Below are 25,797 nucleotides of genomic sequence, written 5' to 3' on the forward strand. Positions count from 1 at the left end.
TGACGATACCTGCACTTGGGGAGAAGTAATCGGAGGCTAACTCCTAGGTTGAAAGTCGCTGCGCTGAGGCATAGAGGGCGGCGTCGATGGGCGGAGAGAAATCTTGAAACCTTTAGGTCATGTGGGTGGTGATGTCCAATGGGAGCAAAAGGCTGAATTTGGGAATAGAGCTGAGGGGTCTCATGCAAGCAGGTGTATTTTTTTTTTTTTTTTTTTTTTTTTTTTTTAGTTAAAGATGTTGGCTTCCTCACATATTGTAAATAGAATTAATAGTTTTTCCATGGGTGTATCTGCTGCTTTTAATTGGTGTAAGTTATTTTTGAGAGTAGAAAAGAATTTAAATATGTTATTGTGGCCGAAAATATTATTGAGTTCTTTTAGTGTGGAGAAAATGTCGGTGAAAATGTTCGCGTTAGATGTAGTGTTGGGTATCTGGTTTCTAGTGTCTTGTGTATTGTTGGAAGTGACTTGAGCGTATGTTCTGCCTTGTGTAAAATTTGGGGTGCTATTGCTTTGTGTAAGAGTGTGTTTCGGTAAGTTATTTGTATTTCTGTTTTTGGGGAATTTCTCGCAACCGCGGTAGGAAGCTGGATGATTTTTTTGGCAGTTTGCGCATGTGGGGTTATCTAATTTACCTTGTGTTGGGCAGTCTGTTGTTTTATGTTGTTGTGCACATTTAACACACCTAGGTAGGAAGAAGCAATTGTCTGATGAGTGATTAAAGCGTTGGCAGTTGTGGCATTGTGGTGTAATGTTTTTGTTGATGTATTTTTCAATTGTGATAATGAACAAACCTAGGTGTGTTTCACTGTAGATTTTGTCGATGTTTGGTGTTGGCATGAGTTGTATCTGAAATAGTGGCATGGGCTGTTTGGTTTTGAATCTTGTGAGTTGTACTACTTTGTATACATTGTATCCGAGGTGTGTGAGTTCCGTGGAAATTTCATGTGTGTCAGTGGTGATGGGTAAGCCTCGGATAACTACTTTTATTGGGCGTTTGTGCTTGGGTGTAATGATATAATGTTCGATGTTGTGTTTCTGTAATTCTGTGGTGAGTTGTCTGTGATCATCTGTTGTTGATGGTAGTAACTTGAGATATTCTCCATTTATTTTGGCGTAAAATGTAGCAGTAGACATTGCAGCGAGTAACTTGAGGCACTGGTTGGGTGTGGCGCCATCTATCGGCTTAACCATAATTGGTGTAGGTGTGCTATATTGGGGAAGTCTTGTATCTGGTGTTTGCGGGCTGTTAGTTTGTGTTGTGGGTTGGGTGGAATGAGTGTCCGGTTGCGAGAGTGCTGTGTAGCTGTTTTGGGTGGGTATACTGTTGGGTGCAACATTTACGGGTACCTTAGCAGTTTTGTGTGGTTTTTTGAATCCTTCCGTGTCGTCGTCACTGACTGAATTATCACGCGGTTTACGTTTCTGTTGTGTGATTGGCTGTGTACTGCTTGCATGGGAAAGAGCAATAGTCAACTTACCCCTCAGCTGATCCAGCAGAGTCTTCTTCTTTTCGATCTCCTTTTTCAGTATGTCCGAGTGATAGTCCGTGTCCGTGACTGGTCTGTTGGCCGATAAGTACCGGATGGTTCCGTGATAGGTAGTAATGCTCCTTTCTACTTCAACGATTTCTTGTCGGAGTGTAGCAATTTCCAGCTCCGTAAGAACGTGCCCAGCATTGTCCTGGTCCATATCAGTGGCCGTCGCATTCGAGGTGTCCGCAACAGGATCCATACCTTTATCCGGAGGAACCGCTTCGCTACGGGGAGTCTGCTTAGTACGAGCCATATCGAGAGGTCACGATTTCGTTAAAACGAGCTGCACCACGCACCAGCTGCTGAGGACAGTGGAGTTCATTCACGAAGGGTTTCGTAAGAAAATGCTTACTGGCGCTTTATTTCTTGACATAGCCAAAGCATTTGATAGGACTTGGCATATAGGAATTATTATCAAGCTCATACGACTTGACGTTTCGGCCCATTTAATTCATATAATTAATTCGTACCTCACTAATAGATCTTTTTCTGTACGAGTTAATTCTTTCATTTCGGCACCCCGTCCTATACTAAGCGGCGTCCCCCAAGGGTCACTTTTAGGCCCAATTTTGTTCAACATTTTCATAAATGACATACCAAAATCACCTAGTATCACTCTTGCACTTTATGCAAATGATACGGCCATCCTAGCTCAACACACACGCCTTGAAAGCTTGGTCCAAATCATTCAGAGATATCTCTCTAGCCTTGAGCACTGGCTCATCACTTGGAAAATAAAAATTAATGTTGCTAAATGTGCTGCTATGATATTCAAACGTAGCCCCCTCCCGTACCCTTCCATTAATATTAAATTCTTTGATGACTATGTTCCCTGGTCAAATTCTTACAAGTACCTAGGAGTTGTACTTGATTCAAAATTAACCTGGCGCCTTCACATTGAAAATGTTCTCAACAAAGCGAAAGGTGCTAGAGCCCAACTTTACCCATTTTTAGCTCGAAAGAGCAATCTGTCAATTAAAAACAAAATCCTTCTCTATACATCCATTATAAGACCTGTCTTTATGTATGCATGTACAATCTGGGGTACTGCTGCAAAAACTCATGTGAAAAAAAACTTCAATCTTTTCAAAGTAAAACCTTACGTATGGCCCTGAATGCAGCCTGGTACGTCCGTACAGATGTGATTCATTCGGACCTAAATATTAAACCTGTAGATTATCATATTAAAAAGCTTAGTCAAAATTTATTCCTCAAAATTGAACAGATTGATAACCGAGCACTTCAGCAGATTCCAGCATACGATCCTGCTATTCGCAGCTCACAGAAGAGACCAAGAGCCGTGATTGGCCGAGAGTTCGGCATCTACCCTCCATCCAAAAGGGCAAGACACGCCCTCTCAACATCATACAATATCAGGCCTTTTACGGCTCACAGAATGAGGGATCACAATTTTGTCACTTAGCCCACTCGTTTTCAAATATGTAAATAACACATTTTTATGCATACATTACTTCACTTTCATTTGTTTACTACATGTTCAACACTGTATCCTATGTACATTTCATGTATTTTCATTTCTTTTGCATCTTCATAGCTCCATAGACGTGATTATTACTCTTGTCTCAGGGGTAAGAGTTAAGTTACTTTGAAGATTGGACTTTGTCACTATGGCCGATGGGCCCTCTTTTCCTTACCCGCTCCGATTTCCTGGCTGGGAACTAGCTGATAGTTGACATTCTGATTGTCCTTAGGGGATTAGATCAATATAGCTTATTAAAGCCCAACTGGGCTAATATAAGCATAAGCAATTAGCATTTAAGCATTTAAGCATCTCAACATCAGTTCCAGCTCCCGCGCCACGAAGGAAGGACGTCTCTTCAGCGAGCTGCCATATAATTGATTATTTCATCCTCTGCTACTACTATCAAGATCTTCAAGCAAAGTTATCAATCTGTTTACTTAAGAATCACATCTCCCGCAGATTTCAAATCTGCCTATGAATATTTTCATCGCGATCTCAATAATTATTTGCACTCCCTAACACAAGCCACATGCCAATGAGCCTATTAATCGTAAAATCTTTCCTATCCACTTTTTGCTTTAGTGTTTGTACTGTGTATCAAAAATTATAAAAAACCAAAAAAAGTATAAAATATAAAATACAAAAAAATTTTAAAAACTTATAAAAAAAAATTATGAAACGTAAGTTTTTATTTTCTCATCTCTATCCCTAAACTTTCTCGAGCCTGTGGCTCCCTCTAGTGTGCATCAAGTAAATCACTTATGCCAAATTTTTCTTATTTCTGCTCGCTTTTAGTAATTCTGATGTGGAGGTAGATGGTTTTGAACCATAGGAACTCCGAAATTTTTAAATCATTGGCATTGGCAAGGAATCTGAATAAATTTTAAAAGGACAAAAAGGGAATCAAATTAATAAATGTGTGAAATTATTAGATAATAATAAATAAAGGTCATTTATATGAAATAAACAATTACGGTAGAAAAATATAACAAGTTAAAATTAAAAAGTGCGCAGAAAATTGCAAAGGTAAAAATAAAGAAAGAAGTGAAAAATGCTTCTAAAATTAAGAAAACTAATAAAGTACGAATGAAGAATTAAACTAACTGATTTATATATTAATGAGGCGAAATAAATTATTAAGCAAAATAAGCTGTATATATGAACAGAAATTAACAATTAGGAGGTAGAATATATACGAAAACAAAATACGAGGAAAAATACAAATTACAATAATTAAAACGCCTCAAAATTGATTAAATTACTGTTTTAGAACAACGCAATTGGAAAATGAGCAAAATACTTTCTAACTCCTGATTTTATCAAAATGTGATGTCATCCTACCAGCTTCTCTTATCTTCCTTCCTCATATCAGTCGGCTGAATTCCCCATGCTCGCCCCATGCTCCCTTCCTCTGTGGTAACATAGAACTATCATTTTATACTTACTACCAGTGTTCATCGATCTTTCTAAGGAAAACAGGCTTATGTTTAAGCTACACATAGGAAAGATCACGAAAACGTCGCTGAAGTCAGTTCGTTTATCGGGATGTTGATCTACATTGAGAGATAAAAAGTAAAGCTTTATTCCTCAGTGTAACCCACAGCCTGTTATCCTGTTATAGAAAAGACGTAATTTTGTTTATTATGATTTGCATATCACGGAATTATACAGACTTTCAGCTTCAGTTTATTTGGTTTTATAACACAATGTAAATTGAGTAACTGGTGTTCGAAATAACTAAACTTAAATAACTGAAAAGATGAGCCTAAAAGAAATCACAGATTTGACTTTCCAAGTTCATTCCGACGGTATTTTCAGCCGTACTGAAGTCATCATCTACTTTTTTCCTTCGACTGTGTTGAGTTACGAGATGTTTGTGTGGGCTGTTTATTCAGGTAGCGTACGAACCCCTATTTGGTATTTTCTACTATGCATTAAGAATACTTCTCTTTTCTACGCATATCAGTGTTGAAGCATTTTATAAGAAAAAAAACTTCTATGAAAACAAACTATGATGAATTCTAGTTTCTTTAGTAAATACGTATATACGTTTTACAAATGCAAGTCATAAAATTCTGCCAAAATTAGGTTCTGCTTATGGCGTAGGAAAAACTTCAGATCTGATAATCTTGAAACTTTCGTCTTCACACTCAAGGTAAAAATCTAGTAAACATAAATTTCTGATTATATATTTATATAATTTTCCCCCATTAAACTACAGTTACCATATTTTAACGATAAGAAAATAGCGCACAAAATAGATTAGAAAATAACGTTTGCATTATAAATTTATACGTCCAACAAGTAAAAAGCACATCCCACTAGCCACATCTACACATAGATCGGAGAGAAAAGAATCTAGGTCTTGCGTTATTTCTCTGCTTATGCCCGCCCTTCTTGTGCACTTCTATGAAGAGAGAATGTATTTTAGCAGTATTTAAATGGCAGTCAAAATTTTGATAAGACATATTTTTGAAAATATATTTCAGTAATAGATGACCATTGAAAGTTTCAACTATTTTAAAAATACTAAAATTTCTTATTTTGTTTCTCTTCAGATTTTTTTCTCATTTTGACATTACTTATTTAGCTCGATTATTTGATTTTAAAATGTAAGTGAAAAGCACCTCTTAATAATACACATACATCCTAATAATCCAAACAAAAGAGGAAATGTTATCTGTTGCTTATCCTACACCTAATTTCGCTAGTCCTCGTGTAAGCTCTCATAGTTTTATTCTAAGTTTGTAGAGTACCTCACTTTGGAATTCTAAGTTAATGCTGGAAGTGAGGAATCTAAGAACTGATAAGCGAATAATCGCTAGAGTTCGATGACAAGAAACAACAAGAGAGAAGGGTAACTAACCCTTTATTATTTCGATAAGATTTAACTAAACTCCGCCTGGGAGTGTACAAGTAAAGCCCGCACTTTGGACTTAAACTTAAAAGACTAAGAATTAAACTAAAACTAAGATTAACTAAATAAGTATAGCCAAAGCTATCAAGGTTCAATTAGAGTTGGCCCCTTAACTTATTTTACTACGTAGCTCAGCAAGGGCCTGAGTACGGCCGAGCGTAAAAACAGCTTTGAGAGAGAGAGCGGCCAAAAAGGCAGACGCGCGTAATTCAGAAACGCTGATTCTCTCCCACACAGCCAATGCCAATGATTTGAAAATTACGGAGTTCCTATGGTTCAAAACCATTTACCTCCTCATCAGAATTACTAAAAGCGAGCAGAAATGAGAAAAAATTTTGCATAAGTGAATTACCTGATGCACACTAGAGGGAGCCACTGGCTCAAGAAAGTTTAGGGATAGAGATGAGATAATAAAAACTTAAGAATCAAAATATTTTTTAAAAGTTTTTAGGTTTTATAATTTTTTTGTATTTTATATTTTATACTTTTTTTTTGGTTTTTATAAATTTTTTTTTTTATACACAATACAACACTAAAGCAGAAAGCGGAGAGGAAAGATTTTAAGATTAATAGGCTCATTGGCATGTGGCTTGTGTAGGATAGTGCAAATAATAAATATGAACGCGTTGAAAATATTCATAGGCAGATTTTAAAAAATCTGCGGGAGATGTGACTCTATGCGAACAGATTGATAACTTTGCTTGAAGATCTTGGTTGCAGGTAGAGATGGTAATAAGCAATTATATGGCAGCTCGCTGAAGAGACTTCCTTCCTTCATGGCGCGGGAGCTGGAACTGATGTTGAGAGGGCGTGTCTTGCCCTTTTAGATGGAGGGTAGATGCCGAACTCTCGAACAATCACGGCTCTTGGTCTCTTCTGTGAGCTGCGAATAGTAGGATCATAGGCTGGCATCTGCTGAAGTGCTCGGTTATCAATCTGTTCAATTTTGAGGAATAAATTTTGACTATGTTTTTTGATAAGGTAATCAACTGGTTTAATATTAAGGTCCGAATGAATCACATCTGTACGGACGTACCAAGCTGCGTTTAGGGCCATACGTAAGGTTTTACTTTGAAAAGATTGAAGTTTTTTCACATGAGGTTTTGCAGCAGTACCCCAGATTGTACATGCGTACATAAAGACAGGTCTTATTATGGAAGTATAGAGAAGGATTTTGTTTTTAATTGACAGATTGCTCTTTCGAGCTAAAAATGGGTAAAGTTGGGCTCTGGCACCTTTTGCTTTGTTGAGAACATTTTCAATGTGAAGGCGCCAGGTTAATTTTGAATCAAGTACAACTCCTAGGTACTTGTAAGAGTTTGACCAGGGAACATAGTCGTCAAAGAATTTAATATTAATGGAAGGGTACGGGAGGGGGCTACGTTTGAATATCATAGCAGCACATTTAGCAACATTAATTTTTATTTTCCAAGTGATGAGCCAGTGCTCAAGGCTAGAGAGATAACTCTGAATGTTTTGGACTAAGTTTTCCAGGCGTTTGTGTTGAGCTAGGATGGCCGTATCATCTGCATAAAGTGCAAGAGTGATACTTGGTGATTTTGGTATGTCATTTATGAAAATGTTGAACAAAATTGGGCCTAAAAGTGACCCTTGGGGGACGCCGCTTAGTATAGGACGGGGTGTCGAAATGATAGAATTAACTCGTACAGAAAAAGATCTATTAGTGAGGTACGAATTAATTATATGAATTAAATGGGCCGAAACGTCAAGTCGTATGAGCTTGATAATAATTCCTATATGCCAAGTCCTATCAAATGCTTTGGCTATGTCAAGAAATAAAGCGCCAGTAAGCATTTTGTTACGAAACCCTTCGTGAATGAACTCCACTGTCCTCAGCAGCTGGTGCGTGGTGCAGTGTTTTGCTCGAAATCCAAATTGTTCATCAATCAGAACGTTGTGATTTCGGAGAAAATCATTCAGGCGTTTAAGTAACACAAACTCGTATATCTTGGATAACGAGGATAGGAGGCTGATAGGTCTATAATTTTGAGGGTTAGAAAGGCTTTGGCCTGGTTTTGGAATGGGCACAATAAGTGCTTGTTTCCAGCTTTGAGGAAAATAGCAATGCTGTATCATAAAATTTATAAGCATTACTAAGAAAAATAGATAATGGGTGGGTAAATTTTTAATCATACGATTAGAAATAGAGTCCATACCAGGGGCTTTTTTGGGTTTGAGCTTGGTAATGTATTCACTTACCTCGCTCATGGATGTATATTGTATTTCTCTCGCAAAAGGCGAGGAGAGGAAACGTTCAACTTCCTGTGGGAAAGAACTTGCGCTGTTCGCAAAAATTCCTTCATTATGTGGTGTAAATTGAGTTTGAAGAGAATCCGCAATTAATTCGGATTTCTCAGCGTCTGTGTGAGCCACCACTGCGTCCGTAGCTAAGGACGGAATGTTAGATTTGTGTTTGCGTAGGCGGGCTGATGCGCGCCAAAGACTGTTATCATTGGTCGTTAGGGACTGAATGTAATTCGTGTATTGTGATTGGAAGAAATGGTCACATGATGCCTTGATCTCATTTTGGAGAGCACGGAGTTGAATTTTTAAACCAGGATTTCTATTTCTTTGCCAAAGTCTCCGTACTTTATTCTTTTCTTTAATTTTGAGTTTAATTTCTTGAGGTAATTTACGAAAATTGGGTCTGAGGGTGGGTTTTGATACTTCCTTATAAGTATCTGTTAAAATGGTCGTTAAGTGATCAACTGCCGAGTCTATATCTTGGCTGGATTTAATTTCAAGGGAGGGCAAGCTTTTACTTTTAAGTTTGAAACTAAAATTGTCCCAGTTTGTAGAGACGAGTGCCGGAGAATTTTGATTAAAGATAGTACAATTAAGGTCTATGATTACGGGGTTGTGATCTGAGGATAAACAGTTTTCCACAGTCACGTGATATCCAAAAGGGATGTTTCGAAAGAGTGACAAATCGATGAATGAAGGGGCACCCCGTGAACCATATCTAGTAGGGGAATCCGGCGCAATAACTTTAATTTGGGCGCACTGAGCCCATTTTAGAAGGCCACGACCAGCAGGGTTTGATCTATGGCAACGCCAATGCTGGTGGTGACAATTTAAATCACCAGCTATGATTAGATTGTTGGAAAAGGTGAGCAATTTGTTAAAATCAACCACAGGTAAATTTCCACCTGGTGGAAGATAGGCAGAGATCATTACAAGGGAGGGCGAATTTTGAATGAAAATTTCGATGATTGTTGCCTCGAGTTTACTCATACTCGGAGTGTCAATTCTTTTGTGTGGTATTGAATTTTTAATATAGACACATGTGCCACCATGATAAACATCACGAGTATTAGAAGCTTGTCTGTCATTTTTATATAATGCATAATTTGCAAGCTTGGGAGCTCTCCCTGGCTGGAGTTTGGTCTCTTGGACAAAAATAATGTCAAAATCTTTCTCTTCCACATAGTCTCGAAACTCATGGAATTTGGATAGAATGCCATTTGCATTCCAGGTGCATAGTTTTAAGTTTTTCAATCCTTTCAAAGTATTGAATTTTACTGACTGGGGATATCAGAGAATTGGAGAGTAATATAACTCTCAAAGATATAATAAGCCGCGTCAGCACCAGATGGAGCCACTCTGAGCTGCGGTAAGGCGTTTTTGAATGCCAAAAGAAGTCTGCTCTGGTCAATACCAGGTTGGTTTGAGATTTGAATAATTGCCAATAGGATTTCGGTGCAATTTAGCGTCGAATTAGCTCCTAAGGGGACCGATAAATTTGGAAGACTTTGGGGTGCAGCTTGTTGCATACCCGTAAGGGCAGCAGAGTATGATACTCCAGGGCGAGTATTATTTGCACTGGGAGTGTGTGCAGCCGGCAGAACTGGAAATGTATTATGTTGTAGGTTAAATTTGTTAGTGTTGTCAACGGTCTGACTGGGTTTGGTGCTTGGCCTTGGAGGTTGTCTGTTTTTGGAGCCTGGGAACTTCGGGCAGGAACGCCAGTTAGCAGCATGGTTTCCCGAACAATTTGCACATTTGTTCGGTTCTTCAAATGGTTTAGTACATTCTTTGGCTTGATGCGGCCCAGCGCATCTGACGCATCGTCTTGGTAATGTGCAGACTTCAGATGAATGAAAGAATCCCTGACAACGCCAGCATTGGGAGGGACCTTTCTGACCTTTGAAGTGTTCCATGGATACCTCAGTTCCAAGGAGCTCGGTTATGGAATAGATTTCTTCAGCTTTGAGGCTGTTGAAGATTTGTAGATAAAAGAGAGGCATTGGCATTTTTGTCTTTCATTTCTTAAGTTGAGAGATCTTGTGGATTTTGAAGCCAAGCACTTCAACCGCAGTCTGCACAACGTTGAGCGGTGTATTTGAGGGTAATCCCCTAATTACCACTTTAAGTGGTCTATCTGATTTGAGTGTGTGAGATTTGAATTCAATATTATTGTCTGTGAGGAATCTAACAACTGTTCTATAGTCTGTTTCGTTAGTAGTTGTGAGTTTTAGAAAATCAACGTTTTGTTTGGAAAGAACAGTTGGTGCGTGTCGGCGAAGCTGATTGAGGAGAAAGAACCAATCAGCTCGCGGTTTTATGAAAATTGGAGGTGGTGCTTGAATTTTTGGTGTTTGAGTGACAGCCGGCTGCTGCGTCGAGTGTTCAGTGTTATCAGAGTTTATGTTTGTGAAAGAATTGGATGTTGGGATGGTTTCATTACTATTAGTGTTGGGAAGTGTTTTTTTGGCAATTAAATGTTTTGGAGGAACTACAAATCCTTCGTTATCAGTTGGTCTGGTTCGTTTTTTAGAGTCAGTTTTAGGATTTTCTTTTGGAGGATTTTGATTGGCTGAGGATGAGGGTGGATTTGTATTTTGAATTTTAGGGTTAGAATTTTGAGTGTTGGAGTCCGAATCAGGGGTTTTAGAGGTCTTTTTACATTCTTTGAAGAATTCCTCTTCAGTGGCAGGGAGGGTGAATAAATTTATGCCGAGTTTAGAACATAGGGTATGTAGGGAAAATAAAACTTTCTCACCCTCATCCTGTAACTGTTTGATCATCTGGTCCTTATTCGGAGTGTCCGTTCGCTGTAATCGCTGGATGTCGAAAATGAGGTCTGTGTGCCGATTCTTTAGAGAGTAAATCTGGATCGCGCTCTTGGATAGCTCTAGCGCTGAAGGAGAGGCAGGTGGAGTAGTTGTAGATATATCCATTTCAGTTTGAATCATCAAAGGTGGTGGAGAAGAAGGTTGATTGCCCTCTCCCACACAGTAAGTAACTTCGTGGTTTATATACCGCTCCTCCTCATTAAATATTCAGCAAGGTTCCAAAACTACGTTCTGGCCGGAAGTAGTTAGTTGAAGTTAAGAATTTGCTAGGAAAGGAACTTTAACTTAAAATTTAACTGTTAATAAAATTAACATAATCCTTACAAGTTATTTTCACTTTTATTAAAGTACAATTACAAAAATCAGGTAAAGAGTTTTGAAAATGCATGAATTAATTAAGTACGTAAAAAAAACGTCGCTATTTACCTACCGTTTCATTTATCAATTTTCCGGTAGACTTCAGATGTAATTTTGAAAAGCGTATTGTACAACAGAAATTAAAATCGGAACACTCTTTCACAGTTCAAGAACCCTGTTCGAAAAGATAGCATATCTGAAGGAAAGAGGACATATGGTTACCTTAATAAAACAAATTTCACACATATCGAGGAAAAATAACAATAAATGGACACTTGTTATAGTTCGCAATATTTTTTGGTTATAGGAATCGAAAGATAATGCAATATTTTATGTCCTCTATAAAATTGCGAAGTATCTGTTAACAATTCAAATTTATGGGTTTTCTTTATGGATGGGATATTCGAATCGCCGAATCTTAGGATTTTTTTGTCATTTGAATTTTTTTAATGGTAACCTCTTAAAGATTATTAGGATTTTTGGCAGACACTGGGGAACATGATAATTGTTTGCATTGTTTTCCTCTTAATAGGTATGAGACCGATTCGGCTAAATCCAACTGCATCATGTTTGCAGCCGGAAACCACTTCAGATATTGTTAGGTTTTTCGGACTCTCAAACCCTGTCTTTTCCACATTTAACTACAGGTACTCTAATGGTTCCCTGGATGTATTAATCGTTTACGCCACCAAATTACGCATAGGGAAAATGGCGATACTTCCTATCACCTAAAAAGCAATTAAGCATTTTTAACTCAAAATTTTAGAATGTCAAGTTTCAAATAGAAACTTTAATTGTGTCATTGAATTGGTGTCAAATAGAAACTTTAAAGAAAGAGCGCAAAATTTAAGAACAGCCTTAGCATGTTCTAAATATATAGCTCCAAGGAAATAACCTCTATTATCTTACTCAAATCAATTTAAGAAACAGCAGTTTAAAAACATATACCAAAAATTGTTAAATATTTTGAATGCTAGTGCTATAGATAGATGAAATATAGTTTACGGTATTCGATTGCTTGATCGTGTTTTGCGTAAAAGTGATGACGAAATGAAAACGAGAAATCTTGCATTTGGTAGAGAAACACGTGTTAAGCTATGATAGTGTAGGAATCAATGAAGATTTCCAAGCTAAGAAAAACAATTTTCATTTAGGATAATATGAATTCAGTATAATATTTAAGAACATTGCGAGATAATCTGTAATCATCCGTGGATAAGCTTAAGGCTTGCAAATAAAGGGATCTTTCGAAAGATTAACAATCTGGCTAAATTCCCAAGACAGCTTTTTATGTCTTGTTCAAAACCAATTCTCGATTCGCTTGATCTGAATCCTATTGAATGGATGATAAATCCTATTCTGTGGGAGAATTAGAAAAACATATCAGGAAATTGAACATAAGAAACGAATTTCTTTGAAAGAGTCTTCCAAAAGATTTAGAAAAGAAACTGCACCCTAAGTTGTCTAAAATATTCTTTCTACAGTGCTTAAAAGACTGCTACCTATTTTCTGTACATTCTATACGAAGGTGTTTTACGTCGTAATCAAAATATTTTTCACACAATAATTTCATGTCTTAAAAATCCCGGGGAACATGATGGCAGCATGGGCATTCGCGTGATTTTCCCACGTGCAACGTGAATACGATGCAATTTTTCTTAGAAATTGGCCCCAAAACCCTCCTTCCTCTTATATTTACGAAGTTCTCCACGAAGATATCCCTCGCCTTAGGCAGAGCTTGCGTTGCTATAATCCTTTGCCATAATCAAATAAACCAACCCTTCTCTTAGACAAAGAGCGGTTTTGTACTTTGTTATAATTTCAAAAATCCAATCGAATTATTTCTTTATAATATATGTTGGGTATTTTATCCCAATTAAGGAATGAAGTTATTTTACCAACAAATTTATTTCAATATCTTATTATCTCATGAGCACTTGATGTTCGCTTTGTGTATGTAAAACGTTTGTCACTTGTTACATATAACCTGACTACGTACAAGGTTACATCAGATAAGAATAGGCCGGCGGTAATAATTGCTTCTGATTTTATACGCATCAAAGAAAGCATCTGTTTATAAATATTTCTAATCAGTTTCGAAGAGCAGTCACTTGATCGGAAGCTGATTCTGATGATGAATATAACAGACATCAAGAACTTCGTGTGCTGCAAATTTGTCACTTTCATCATCCCGTCTGACCAGAAATTATGTGACATTTTTCACTGAACTGAAGGTTTATGCAGTGTTTTAATGTTTCTAATTGAATGAGTATTGTCTTTTATCGCTGTTATTTCTGCAAAAAAAGGAGAAATGAATATTAAGGTTCTGATGCCCGCGCCACCTTTATGTGAGCTACACATAATTTATACGTTGTGATGAATTTGAATTCTGTTTTTGGATTATCATTGACCGAGTAGTTTCGTCTTTTTGATGTTGTTAGTTTGTAGCTAAAAAACGATGAAAATTGTTAAATTAAAATTTAGACATTTGTATGCAGAAGATGCTGCACAGAGAAAGAAGATGAAGTGAGGGGAGGAAGGAACTAATCCTACAGAACAACTGCAACATCGAAGACGTGCAAGTATTACCAATACTCGTTCCATTTCTTGTCGATCTAGATCAGCGCATTTCCGTAGGAGTGATTAGTATTACTGATAAATGTCTTTCCAGAATGTGATTGACACGTAACAGTAAATTCTTCGACATTTTATAAAGAAAAAAAATTATTTCCAAAAACTAAATGTAACTGGCAACAGAATTTTTTTTTTTTCAATATTTCAGCTTGTATCTGAGATTCCATCACGACTTATTTTTAGTTTTTTTTAAATATATATTTTTGACGATACTGTTATCTATGCATTACTCCCTTATTTCGTTTATCCCTTTTATAAAAGCTAAAAGGAAGATTAACAAAATCCCTGTAATTTACATTTACAATATAGTATTCATTATAAAACCTTCTTTCACAATTGCAAATCATTGCTTTTTACTGCCCTTCTCAAATAACCGATGTATCATTCTGTCTACATGCGACAAGTGTTCACATAAACCCCAATGCTTAAATTTAGATGTTAGAATAAATGTTTCTCCGAGGTATATCACTTAGCAAATATTCCGAGGCTAATTTGGAAACATCCAGTATTTTTCTGACATAAGTTACGAGAGTACTGACATCTAGTTCATTTATGTGGCTGCTGAGATCTGACAACTGATTACAGTGCGTTTACTCCATGCATAAAACAATTCGCTTAAAATTATCATCATCTATAAATTATCTACACGCTGTAAACTCGAAGGTTGCGAAGATAAGACAACGTGTTTTTACATCTATGGTGTCTCTTCCCCCCTTCTTCATTCGGGATATTCTTACTTTCCAGCTTTCTTTTCTCTCAGATTGTGAAATGATGGTTGACGATTGTAACAGGAATATCTGAGGGTTAAAGTGCAAGCATTTCACAGCACAAGATGTCGAAGCGAGTTACACCTAAGATCGCTGTTGCGGGTTTACGCACCATTCAAACGCTTGGCGCTGTAGCCATCCCCGCTCCACTTGAAGAAGTGCCAGAAGGATTTGAGATTAAACCGGACGCTAAAAAACCAGAAATATTTAGTACCGATGATTGGAAAAGGTATGTGTGATTTAACTGATATTTTCTTATTTTTATGTGAAATAGTTATCGACAAATATATGTTTGTAATTTAAATGTCAAATTTCATTATACGTTATGTGTAATATAATTTCATTTATCCGGACATTTGATATCCGGACCACCAGTTTGTCGGATCTCTTGTTTCTCTTTCTCTGACTATTAAAATGAAGCTGTTATTTATTTTCATAATTTTAATTTTTTAAACTGATATAAGTAGTTCAGAAAAGATGATAACACAATGAATGACATATTTTCAAGAAACTAATTAATTTAGATGAAGGTTAGCCTAAAATGCTCAGCAGATATAGAACGCTGAAGAGTAAATTCATGCAGTATACAAACTTACTGTTCTGCGCTTATTCTACGAGTCATTTCGTAGCCATAATAAATGCTACTTACAACAAATTTATTTTACCTAAAAAAATATTGGCTTTGTTTAATCTTAGTTCAAATATAAACTGGTTATCCGTATTGTTTTATACAAATATGAAATAACTACTTTGCTTAAATTTAGTGCTTTCAAAATAATAACAAGATTATGAAATTTAGGTTTAGGACTTAGTTAATAAAAATTAAATTTTATGGGTTTATTTTGGTTTTTTTTTTATAAATAGATTCTTTATAGCAAATTAAAATAATTTCATATTTTGATTTAATCTAGAAGATGTGTTCTTAATTTGTTTTACAGTAATAATTTTTCGTAATTTTCTTTAGTTGTATGATCTTTTACAAAATAAAATAAAATAAAATGAAGAGCAGAATTCTCTCCCTTAAGTTACACGTTTTGTTTTTATGCAAGTAAAGAGTATATTCATTTAGTACAGCCAAACAAAAATAGATTGAGCTTAGATTTAAAGCCTATATAAATAAGAATATTAATTTCGTAGTCTTATTTTTGGTTTAATAGTAATGGGTTGTGTATTAAAGCAAATAAAACATTTTTCATTATTTAATTGTATCACAAAAGTGAGCTTGTATTTCATTTAATAGCAATAAAACATTTTACTTTTTTAACTGCTTAAGCTTCATTGAAATAAAAAATCCTCAAATATTAGTCTCTTTTTTAACTTATACTTTATAAGTGAAATAAAAAAAATAAATTTTTTCTAAAGGAGGGCTTAATGAATCCTAATATATAAAAATAATAATAATCTGTATAAACATTTTATCAGGAAAGGGAACATATTAGAGAAAAGAAAAAAATTTCTTTTCTGTTCCTTTGTTAGGTTTAATAATTCTCATATACAGATAGATATAATAACAATGACAAAAGAAATAACAGTTGTTTTCGTTAAAATACATCATTCTTGAGTTACATAAGAGTTTAATTAATTTATTGGAAATTTATTTGGAAATGGATATTGCATGTTTTCACAGTTAGACGTTAATACTACCATACTCTCAAAATAAGAAACTAAATAAATAGAAACATAAAGCGAAAATAGTTAAAGCTTACTTTTTAGATGCACAATGTAATTGATGATTATAAATATCGTTAATGCTACATCCATATATTGATCTGTTTAGTTCGTTTTAATTTGCTCAAGAAGAAAATTATTCTTTAAAAAGAGTTGTATAAAAAAAACTCAGATTATTTTTAGCGAAGCAGTCATTGGTTTTAAGGTATGGAGACATATGACGATTTTCATAAATAACAGAACAAGCCAATTTTACTTCTTGCACAAAAGCCTCAAAACCTGAGACAATCTGTAATGAAGTGGAATAGTTAAGAAATCATCATATTAGGTCGTGTTTTTTGACGTTAGAAACGTCTTCAGCGAGATAATTCCTGATATTCAATTATGTGATTTTATTTCATACAGTCCCGTGGTAACATTATAAATGGTTACTAATAACATTATAAATGGTTACTAAAGTCTCAGAAACTGTAAGCTTAATTCACAAACTCTTTCCCAATTTGCGTTATGCAGTTTAGTTATATCACATAATTGTAATGAAATGTGTTATTTCTCTCGCTTTATTCATTAAAAGGGTATTCCCTTTTTATTCGATACCTTGATTAATTACAGCATTTTCATTTATAGTTTTATCCTTTAAATTTTAATGGCTATCTAAATTTTAAATAATATTTATCACAGCATAAATATTTGTAATATTTTTATCATATTGAATTGTTGTAGACATGTTGTTAAGTACTATAAATAAACGAATCGATTGCAAATATACTTAAATTCGGACAAATTCGAAATAGTTTAAACCAGTTGTTAAGTATTCAGAAATTTACCGCTTCGTGAACTAGATTAATAGGTCTCCAGTCTCACAAAATGCAAAGGCATCATTAATAAAGTGCAGAAGCAGCTAAGGTCTGAAGCGAGAAAGCAAAGGCATCATTAATGAAGTGCAGAAGCAGCTAAGGTCTAAAGCGAGAAAATTACCATCATAAAAACTATTAGTATTTCTTAATGAAGAGAAACGGTTTTTTTCTTTGCCTCTTGCATCCTTCTAACTTTCGAATGACGTGTTCTAGAGCTTCGAATAATAGAAAAACAACTACCCTGTTAGTAATGTTTGCAGCCTCTTTAGCAACAAACTGAAGAAGCTACAATTTTTACCTGGGAAACGAAGCACGATTGTGAATATTTCTAAGTAAAAACATTCGCCACATGAACTTAACCATTTTCCTCTCGAAAATACTGCAGTCCTAACTATTACATTGGCATTCTTCCTCAATGATAATAATTCCCAAACTCTTATGATCCCAGAGCAGTTTGTGAATTCAGATGCTTCTGAAAGAAAAATTTAAAACAAGCCTTATTATCTGAAGGTAACCATGCTGAAGCTAGTCACAGTTTGGCTTGTTTACAAGGGAAGGACATGAGTTATGCATAGTTAAAGTAATGATATAGATAAAATAATAAAGTAACGAACAATTAAAATCGAATTAATGTAAAATAATAAAAGTCATACAAATCAACATTAATATATTAATTAAAGAAATTATGAATTATAAATAAACTGAAAGTAATTAAACATAGATAATAAATGAAATATAAATAAACTGTAGAGATATTAGGTATTTTTTTGAAAGCAAGAAAGATTGAAAAATTAGCTACGCCTTCGCCGGGAATCGAACCGCAGACCTCTGAATTACGCCCTGAGTGTGCAGACCACCACACCACGAAGGCATGCCAAGAAGGCGGGAGAAATACTTTATACATCCTCCCTTTTAATGGGCGACTGGGGTTTTTAGAGGACTCAACCGCCAAATCCTGGGTAAGGAGAATCATCGTCCAACACCCTTTTTAATTCGGGCGCCACTGTAGAGATATTAGGTATTTTTTGGAAGCAGGCAAGATGAAAAATTAGCAACGTCGAACCGCGGACCTCTCAATTACGCGCTGAGGGTGCAGACCGCTACACCAGGAAGGCTCGCTAAAAGGGCGGGAGAAATACCTTATAAAACCATAAATATTGCAAAACAATAAAAATGAAATGATATTAAAAAACAAAGTAAATCTATTGATATTAATGATACTAAAATCGAGGATAAAAGAAGAGGGTAAACTGAAGACAGTTTGAACTTCTTTAAGACCTTAAAACATGTTTTCTGTTGAAATATTTCATAAAAAGTCCTCTGGGGTTCATCTTATGAGGGGTTCCGGTGAGAACCATTAGTTGTATACCAGATCTTGGGCTTCAGCGGGTTAGGGCTTCATTTAAGCTTTGGGCTGAAATGCTAAAATGTCTAATTAAAAAAATATACATATATATATATATATATATATATATATGGAATGGTCTATGGGTTAATATATAATAACCCATAGACCATTCCCACACGTTTACGTAAAGCCATTATCCGATATCCATACATCATGCCAAACCCAAGGTTTTTTGCATTGTAAGATGAGAAGCTGTTGATTCTAGTACCCTTGACCCAAATCATTGCGTGACACTGCATAGTGATGCCAAGATTCATACCAGTGCACTATGTAATAAAAGCAAAGGACTCGAATATATATTGTGTTGAAGAAATTACCGATGCTGCTACTTTATTACATAAACTTTTCTCAATGAAAGGGTTTAAAGGCCAATCATTTTAATTTTGATAATGTTAATGCAGTAAATTCCGTACGTGTTTTAACTACGTACTCTAGCTGAAAATGTATAGAACAATGACTAGACAAGTAAAAATTTAAAATTTCGGAAGTTCACGGAATATGGTTGAAGAAGTTAAATAAGAATCATTAGGTTACGTGTAATTTGTACAACTGCTTCATGTACAATTATATCTGACTGCGTGATAAAACATTATTCCGTCCGTACATATGCTGATGTATGATCCATTAGCTGATGAAACTTTCCAGTTATTCCCGATACATTTATCATGTTTTGCGGTTTTTAAATTAGTTTTAGATATCCATGATGAGCCAGAATTTATTACCTACTGTAAAGGGAACTAGTTCTTTGACATTATTAAAGAAGCTAAATAATTATTCATGTAAAAACGCGTTTTCCCGCTCTTATTTTACTCTCAATTAAAGTCGATGGGGGAATGTGTAAAATACATAGGAGGGTAAAAATAGAATTACCTTGAAGACAGACGAGAAACAGAAGTACAATAAGGATATCGTATAACATTAGGTCCTCCCATAAATAATGCATGTTCCCCACCTACTTGAAATAAAAGTCTGAGGGGAACGGGATAACCATATAAGGGTTTTTGACCCTCCTTCCGGTAGGTCTTCATGGTGTAACGGTAGCACAGTCAGCGCGTATTCGAAAGGTTCAGGTTCGAGTCCTGGCGAGGGCACTCTACATTTTTCACGTCTTCTGCTTCAAAATAACCTAATGACTATACAGTGGCGTCCGAACTAAAAGGTGGTGGACGATAATTCATCACCACCAGGATTTGGCGTTTGGGTTCCCTAATCATCACTCGTCCTTTAAAAGGGGAGTATATAAGGCATTTTCTCCCTCTTTTCAGTAGCTCTTCGTGGTGTATGAAGATCCCACAATAAGCGTAAGCCAGTATAAACGATGGTGCCAGAAATTCTGAGCCGAAAACTATAGCCTAGAAGAAGAGCCGCTTCCTGAAAAATTTGTAGAAGTAAATGAGGACGTCTTGGAAAGCCTTATGAAACTGGACTGGTGGAAGTCCTATCGTAGTTGTTAAGAACTAGCACAAGATAAAGGAGGGTATATTTTAAATTTAAAAAGAACTTTATCTTAATTTTCTAAAATAAAAGAATATTAAAAGGCATTATTTGTGGAATGAGCCAATAATTAAGAGGGGAAGTGACTTTGAGTGTGTCTTGTATTTTAGTACATTTTTTCTGCCATGTAACAACAATAATGATGTGACATGGCAAGAAATAAATAATAAAGGGAAAAATTATTCTTTTCTTTACACATCTCATACCGTGAGGTCATTAAACAGAATGAATGAATGACTGTCAAGTCAGTAATACTGCAGTATGTTTCTGCAAGTCCAGTACATATTTTTTTTTCTGAACACATACAAACTCCCCAAATGTAACCTTTGATTACAAAATTAAGTTAATAAAACTTTTGTTGTATTCATAAAACAAACAAAAACACAGAATAATCATCTAGACTTCACAAAAACTAAACTCACTCGCTAAGTCACACCTGGCTTTTTTAAATCGTTGTACAGGCATAATCTAGAGCCAGAAAAAATAATATAAGAGAAAATTAAATGTTCCACATACTGAACTGAGGTACTTATTTTGAACGCTGACGCAAATCACTTGTTCTTAGAATGAAACGAAACAAGTAATTTTCAAATTTAACCTGACCAGATAAAAATTAAGATAGTTTAAATTTTGATGAGAAGAAAGTCTGGTAATTTAATGTATTTTGATAAAAAGAAGATTTTTTGGTGTGCTCAGCACTACAAGATGAAGTATGTTCTTCATTCTACTTAGATAAAAGCTTGTTACAGTGAAAACAAATTTCTAGTCACTCGGGCAAATTTATTCATTCAGCATTATTAAAAACAAATCAGTATTTTTAGCTGTTCTTTCAAAATGGAAGAATAATGTACAATTAAAATGGTCCATGTTAAAAATAATAGAATTATAGATATATATCTAACTATATTTATTTATTTTCGTAAGACCAAAATCAGTTATTTTTTTTAATGTATTTAAAGGTAGTTTCTAAAATTTTTAGGTGAGAGGTATAGTTGTTGCTCATTTTAAACACACTTAATTTTGGTACAGCTGGTAGAAGTTTTTTTGAAATTCTGATCAATAGCTTCAGAGAAATTATGCACACAAAGCAAGAAAATTATAGTGATGAGAAATCTTAAAGAAATAATTACCTTCAAATCCTGCAAATGCATGTTATTTTCTTAATAAAGAAATATAAAAATGTACTTAAATGTTATAAACGTGAATTATTTTATATTTAAACAATATTGCATACATATTTACCATAAATTTAACTGAGACAATAGAAAGTAAGAGCTCGAAATTTTCATATAATTTCAAATTTTATTATAATTCTAGAAGGTTTTAGGTGAGAAACATGATGATTGTTCATTTTATACAGGTAGAGTGTTAACATAATTAATCAAAATTTCTTGAAATTCTAATAAGCCGAGTCAGTGAAACCATGCACACGAGCAGGAAAATCCCACTTCTGTGAAATCTTAATTGGAAAATGAAATTGCATTGAAATCCTGCAAGCCCATTACTTTCTTAAAATTAATAAACATAGAAAGATATGCATATGAGTTAACTTTTATATCATATGTAAGCATGCATTTGTATAAAATTGTATAAAGAAGCTTTTATAAATATAGCTCGCGGGATTTAATGTTAGGCATTTGCTGAAATGCAAATGTAAGTAAAACGTTTGGCTTTTTAAATCGCAAAAGCTTAAAACTATTTTTTTTTACCATAACTGGAAGAGCGAATGTTGAGTAGAGCAAATTTTTACATGGGACTTTACTTTGTAATTTACTTTTTTTCTAATTTGTAAATTTTACATGAGACTTTAGTTACTTTGTTTTGCATATGTTTTACTTGTAAGGAATGAAATCTTAATATAAAAACATTAAATATTTCGATTTTGTCGTTTATTTAAATGTAAATGACCCTTTTAAATGTGTCTTGCAAAGCATTTACAATTTCCTTTCACATTTTCTTTAAGTTTCGGACTGACAGCAAAATACACGCGTGTTTAAAATTATCAAGGAATTATTTTCGGCGTTGTTGAAACAAAAGTTATTTTTTTATTTTTATTTATTTTTTTTTTTTTCAAATCATGGGCAGAACCTAGTTTTCACAGAGGCAGACAAAGCACGTGTCCCTGGCCTCCCCCTTCAAATCTTCCTATAGCAGTTTGTAAAATTTTATTTTTTTTTCCCACATCCATGTTTTGAAAATATGAAATCAGAACCAGGAATGAAATGTAAAACACATAATTTTTAGTTTTATATGATTTTCTTTAAAAATCAGAAATCAGATATTGGGTCTGTGAAATTACTGAGAACTACGGAATAAAAGAATAACTTTAAGGAGTAAAAATTTTAATTTTGTTAAAAAAATTTTTTAATTTAAAATAATATATTATTAAATTATGAGTTACAATAATCGAAATTAAGTGATTTTTTTACACAATTTCAAAATTAATTAACATGATCAGAACATATAAATACCACACAATGACCCATCAAAATATAAATAAATAAAAGAAGACGAAGAAGATTTTTCCACATTTGGAAGAACTATAAGAAATCTTTAGGCCCTTAACTTTTTTGCACTTTCTTTCAGAGAAAAAAAAAGTAAGTTATTCTTATACAGTCTTAGCTATATTTCTTTATTTCAGTTTTGCGATGAATGCTAGAGAGCTTAGGCACTTTTTTGCATCATTCGTTAAATTAAATTAGGACATTTTCCATCTTCTTTGTCAACCTGAATTTTTTGCCGTTTCTTGCCAGAAAAATTCAAATCTGTTCTATAGACATGACAGTCGTTGTATTTTATATCTTCTGTGAGTGTTTTTATGAGTCGCTTGAATGATGGACGAAGTCTCGGAATAAGCTTGTTCAGCCTGTGATTTCACCCTTCAACAACATTATCTTTTCTGTGATTCACCATATTTCACAGGAGCATTTTCATTATCCAGCCATTGATTGCTAAAATAGACAAATAATTCTCTTAATTTAGGTTCCCGGGGGCAATTTTCTTCTATTATTAACAAGCCTCCGTCGACGAGTTGCTGAGAAAGATGCCTTAATGCTCTGCATATTCTTGCACTTCGTCGAAGTTCTTTTTTCTCCCGATACAGATTTAGCTCACCCGGTAAAGTAGTAAATAACGCTGACTGTTGTACCCGGGTTCGAATCCCAGAGAAAGCATCGATGTTTGTAAGCGTATAGTGTCTGTGTAACAAGGGGGCACTCAAAATACATGGAGAGCCGAAAGTTCTCTAGAGAGGTTTATGGCAGGAAAAGAGGAGTGGAAGACTTTCGGAGGCCACCCCCGGGTTGTTCTTGCTCAAAACTGGAGGGGAAATGAACAGTTAATGGTGGGATTATACCTGTATATTCAGTGGTGAATTTCTGGTGTCCGCCCACTTGTACCTAAGAAATGGTAATTGCATCCTTTGATGGTTGCATAGGAAAATAAACATCGTATGGCATTAATTGCTGCTTGCTCAAAATCTGTCATAATACGTTTCGGATTCCAGCCAGCGTCTTCCTTGTAATACTTGAAAATTTTGTAATAAAGTTCCTTCTTTCTACAGAGCATCATAGCGTATGCTACACTCACCACTCTTTACGTTCATCCTTTGAGCGACTCAAATCTGAGGAGAAGGAATACAATGGAGAAGACTGTAGCTGTTTTTAAATGCTCCATCCTTGGAAAAAGCAGTGTGTATACCTTGCTTCAAAATCGGTCTTCACAATTTTAAACAAGCACTGTCACAATACATGACAGGAATATTTTGAGCAGAAATCCAACTAAAACCATGCTTTTGTCTGAACGAATGCATTCTGTATATTGTATAAAGGAATATCTGTATATATATATTATATATATAAAGGAAGAAAATCCGTAATCGATTTATATCCCAATATAACGTCCCAATATAACCAATATATCGTATATTGGTAATTATTGCATGATAGTGTATTTCTGAAGACGGTTTACAGTAATTAGACGATATTGATCCTACAGTGTCGCTTCTTCAAAACAGATTGATAACTTCCTTAATTTTCTAATAGGTTAGTTGCATACGTGTCAAAGCAGAGAAAGGATGCCTTTATGAAGGAATTCCTAAAAGAAATTGGCTCGTATTCACGTTACACATGAGTAAAGCCATGAAAGCCAACTATGCAGACATTCTGATATAGAACTCAGGTCGAACTCCCAATATTCAGTGGTCTTAATCACTCGGCCACTACTGGGACTTCCCAGCAGGAAGACTAGGATTTACTTTAATTCGAATGGGAAGGGTAGTTTACTGGAGTGTGACATAACTTAGACAGTGAGTTCTTCCGTTCATAAAAGATACGAGCGCTTTTTCCTTTGAAGGCTGCAAAATGATTTAATCATTCTTTTATTTCTTCTTAAACTAAAAATTCATATAAAATGTTTTCTTTCTAGTGTACAAAATGCAGTGAAGGATATCTTCAATGAGAAATTTACACTAGAAGTCCCAGGAGAAATATATAGGTTGCATCAAAATGTCAAGTAAGTAAACATTAGTTTCAAATGCAGAAACGTTTCCTGCAAATGACATCCCATAGTCTATAACTTAATTGCAAACATTACTATGATTGCTTGAAACAAATATGCAATACTTACTCTTTCTGAAAATATATAAGTGAAAAATTCAAAACATAATTGTTTAAAAGAAAATGCTTGCTCATTTAGATCTACATAGTACCCCAAGATGTCATTTACAATCTTTACGTGCTAGTCTGTCAGACCATGACGAAGAAGTTTCACCTAGAAAGTTGTATAAGAAACTGTGACCAGCCGCCTATGCAAGGGCAATTTTCATAGGCGTATTGGAAAGCGGGAAGATGATTCATTTCAGGCTATAACATTGCAAGAGAAGGATGCCCTAGGGTTGTTAGAACTTTTCATAAGATAGAGGGCGCTGTTGCGCCAAAGGAATTCTGTTTTTTTTTACATTATGTAACTGTGGTTCGCCATTGCGATGTATGTGTATTGCTGTGATATATTTTGGTGCTTTCATTAAATATAAATGAAAGATATCGTCATGAATTTTTTGTATCCAAATCAAGATCAAATTTACCACTGATGCATATTCGTCGAAACAAAATATAGTTCGAACAAGAATAGTCAAGTTATTACTAGCCTTTCGAACTACGCATTAGATATCGTTATTCGCTTCGTAACAAGGGTAGGCAATATGTGCATAACGGCTGGAATGAGGTACACCCAAGTCAAATTAGATTAATTCGATACTTGTTATTGGATTCCTCTCAATCTCCCTCAGCACAACTTCCTCTACGGCACGTGTTCTACGGACTAAGTGTTTTTCCTCTACGTAAAGCTCCAGCTTCACTTAATCCGCGGTGCATTTGTCTAAACAATGGATGACTTGGCAGAGATCTGTTTGGGAAGCGCTGTCGGTGCATGCGTTTCCCGGCTTGTCCATTTCCAACCATCCCATAAACGTAATGCATATCGGTGAATTCTTCGTTACTGAACCGATGCATCCTTCTCCTGCAATTTGTAAAGCTTGTTCGTCATAGTCTGATAGACCAGGAGGTAAAGTTTGTAAACTTTC

At 35.0% G+C, this 25,797-nt stretch overlaps 1 protein-coding gene across 2 annotated transcripts in view; it reads left to right on the forward strand.

Moving 5' to 3' along the window:
- LOC118187671 (proline-rich protein 5-like) overlaps positions 1 to 25,797 on the forward strand; it is a 57,644-nt gene that overhangs the window by 10,920 nt on the left and 20,927 nt on the right. The window contains exons 2-3 of one of the 2 annotated variants that reach the window (XM_035357938.2): positions 14,783 to 15,018; positions 24,642 to 24,728. In XM_035357938.2, the coding sequence (XP_035213829.1) occupies positions 14,855 to 15,018; positions 24,642 to 24,728 (251 nt within the window). In that variant the 5' untranslated portion in view covers positions 14,783 to 14,854. Of the gene's footprint in view, positions 1 to 14,738; positions 15,019 to 24,641; positions 24,729 to 25,797 lie in introns of those variants that run through there. The other variant, XM_035357937.2, reaches the window with a different exon arrangement.

The sequence above is a fragment of the Stegodyphus dumicola genome, chromosome X2, assembly GCF_044657685.1.
Source record: "Stegodyphus dumicola isolate Sdum_Otavi_A_Nest chromosome X2, ASM4465768v1".
Classification (NCBI taxonomy): domain Eukaryota; kingdom Metazoa; phylum Arthropoda; class Arachnida; order Araneae; family Eresidae; genus Stegodyphus; species Stegodyphus dumicola.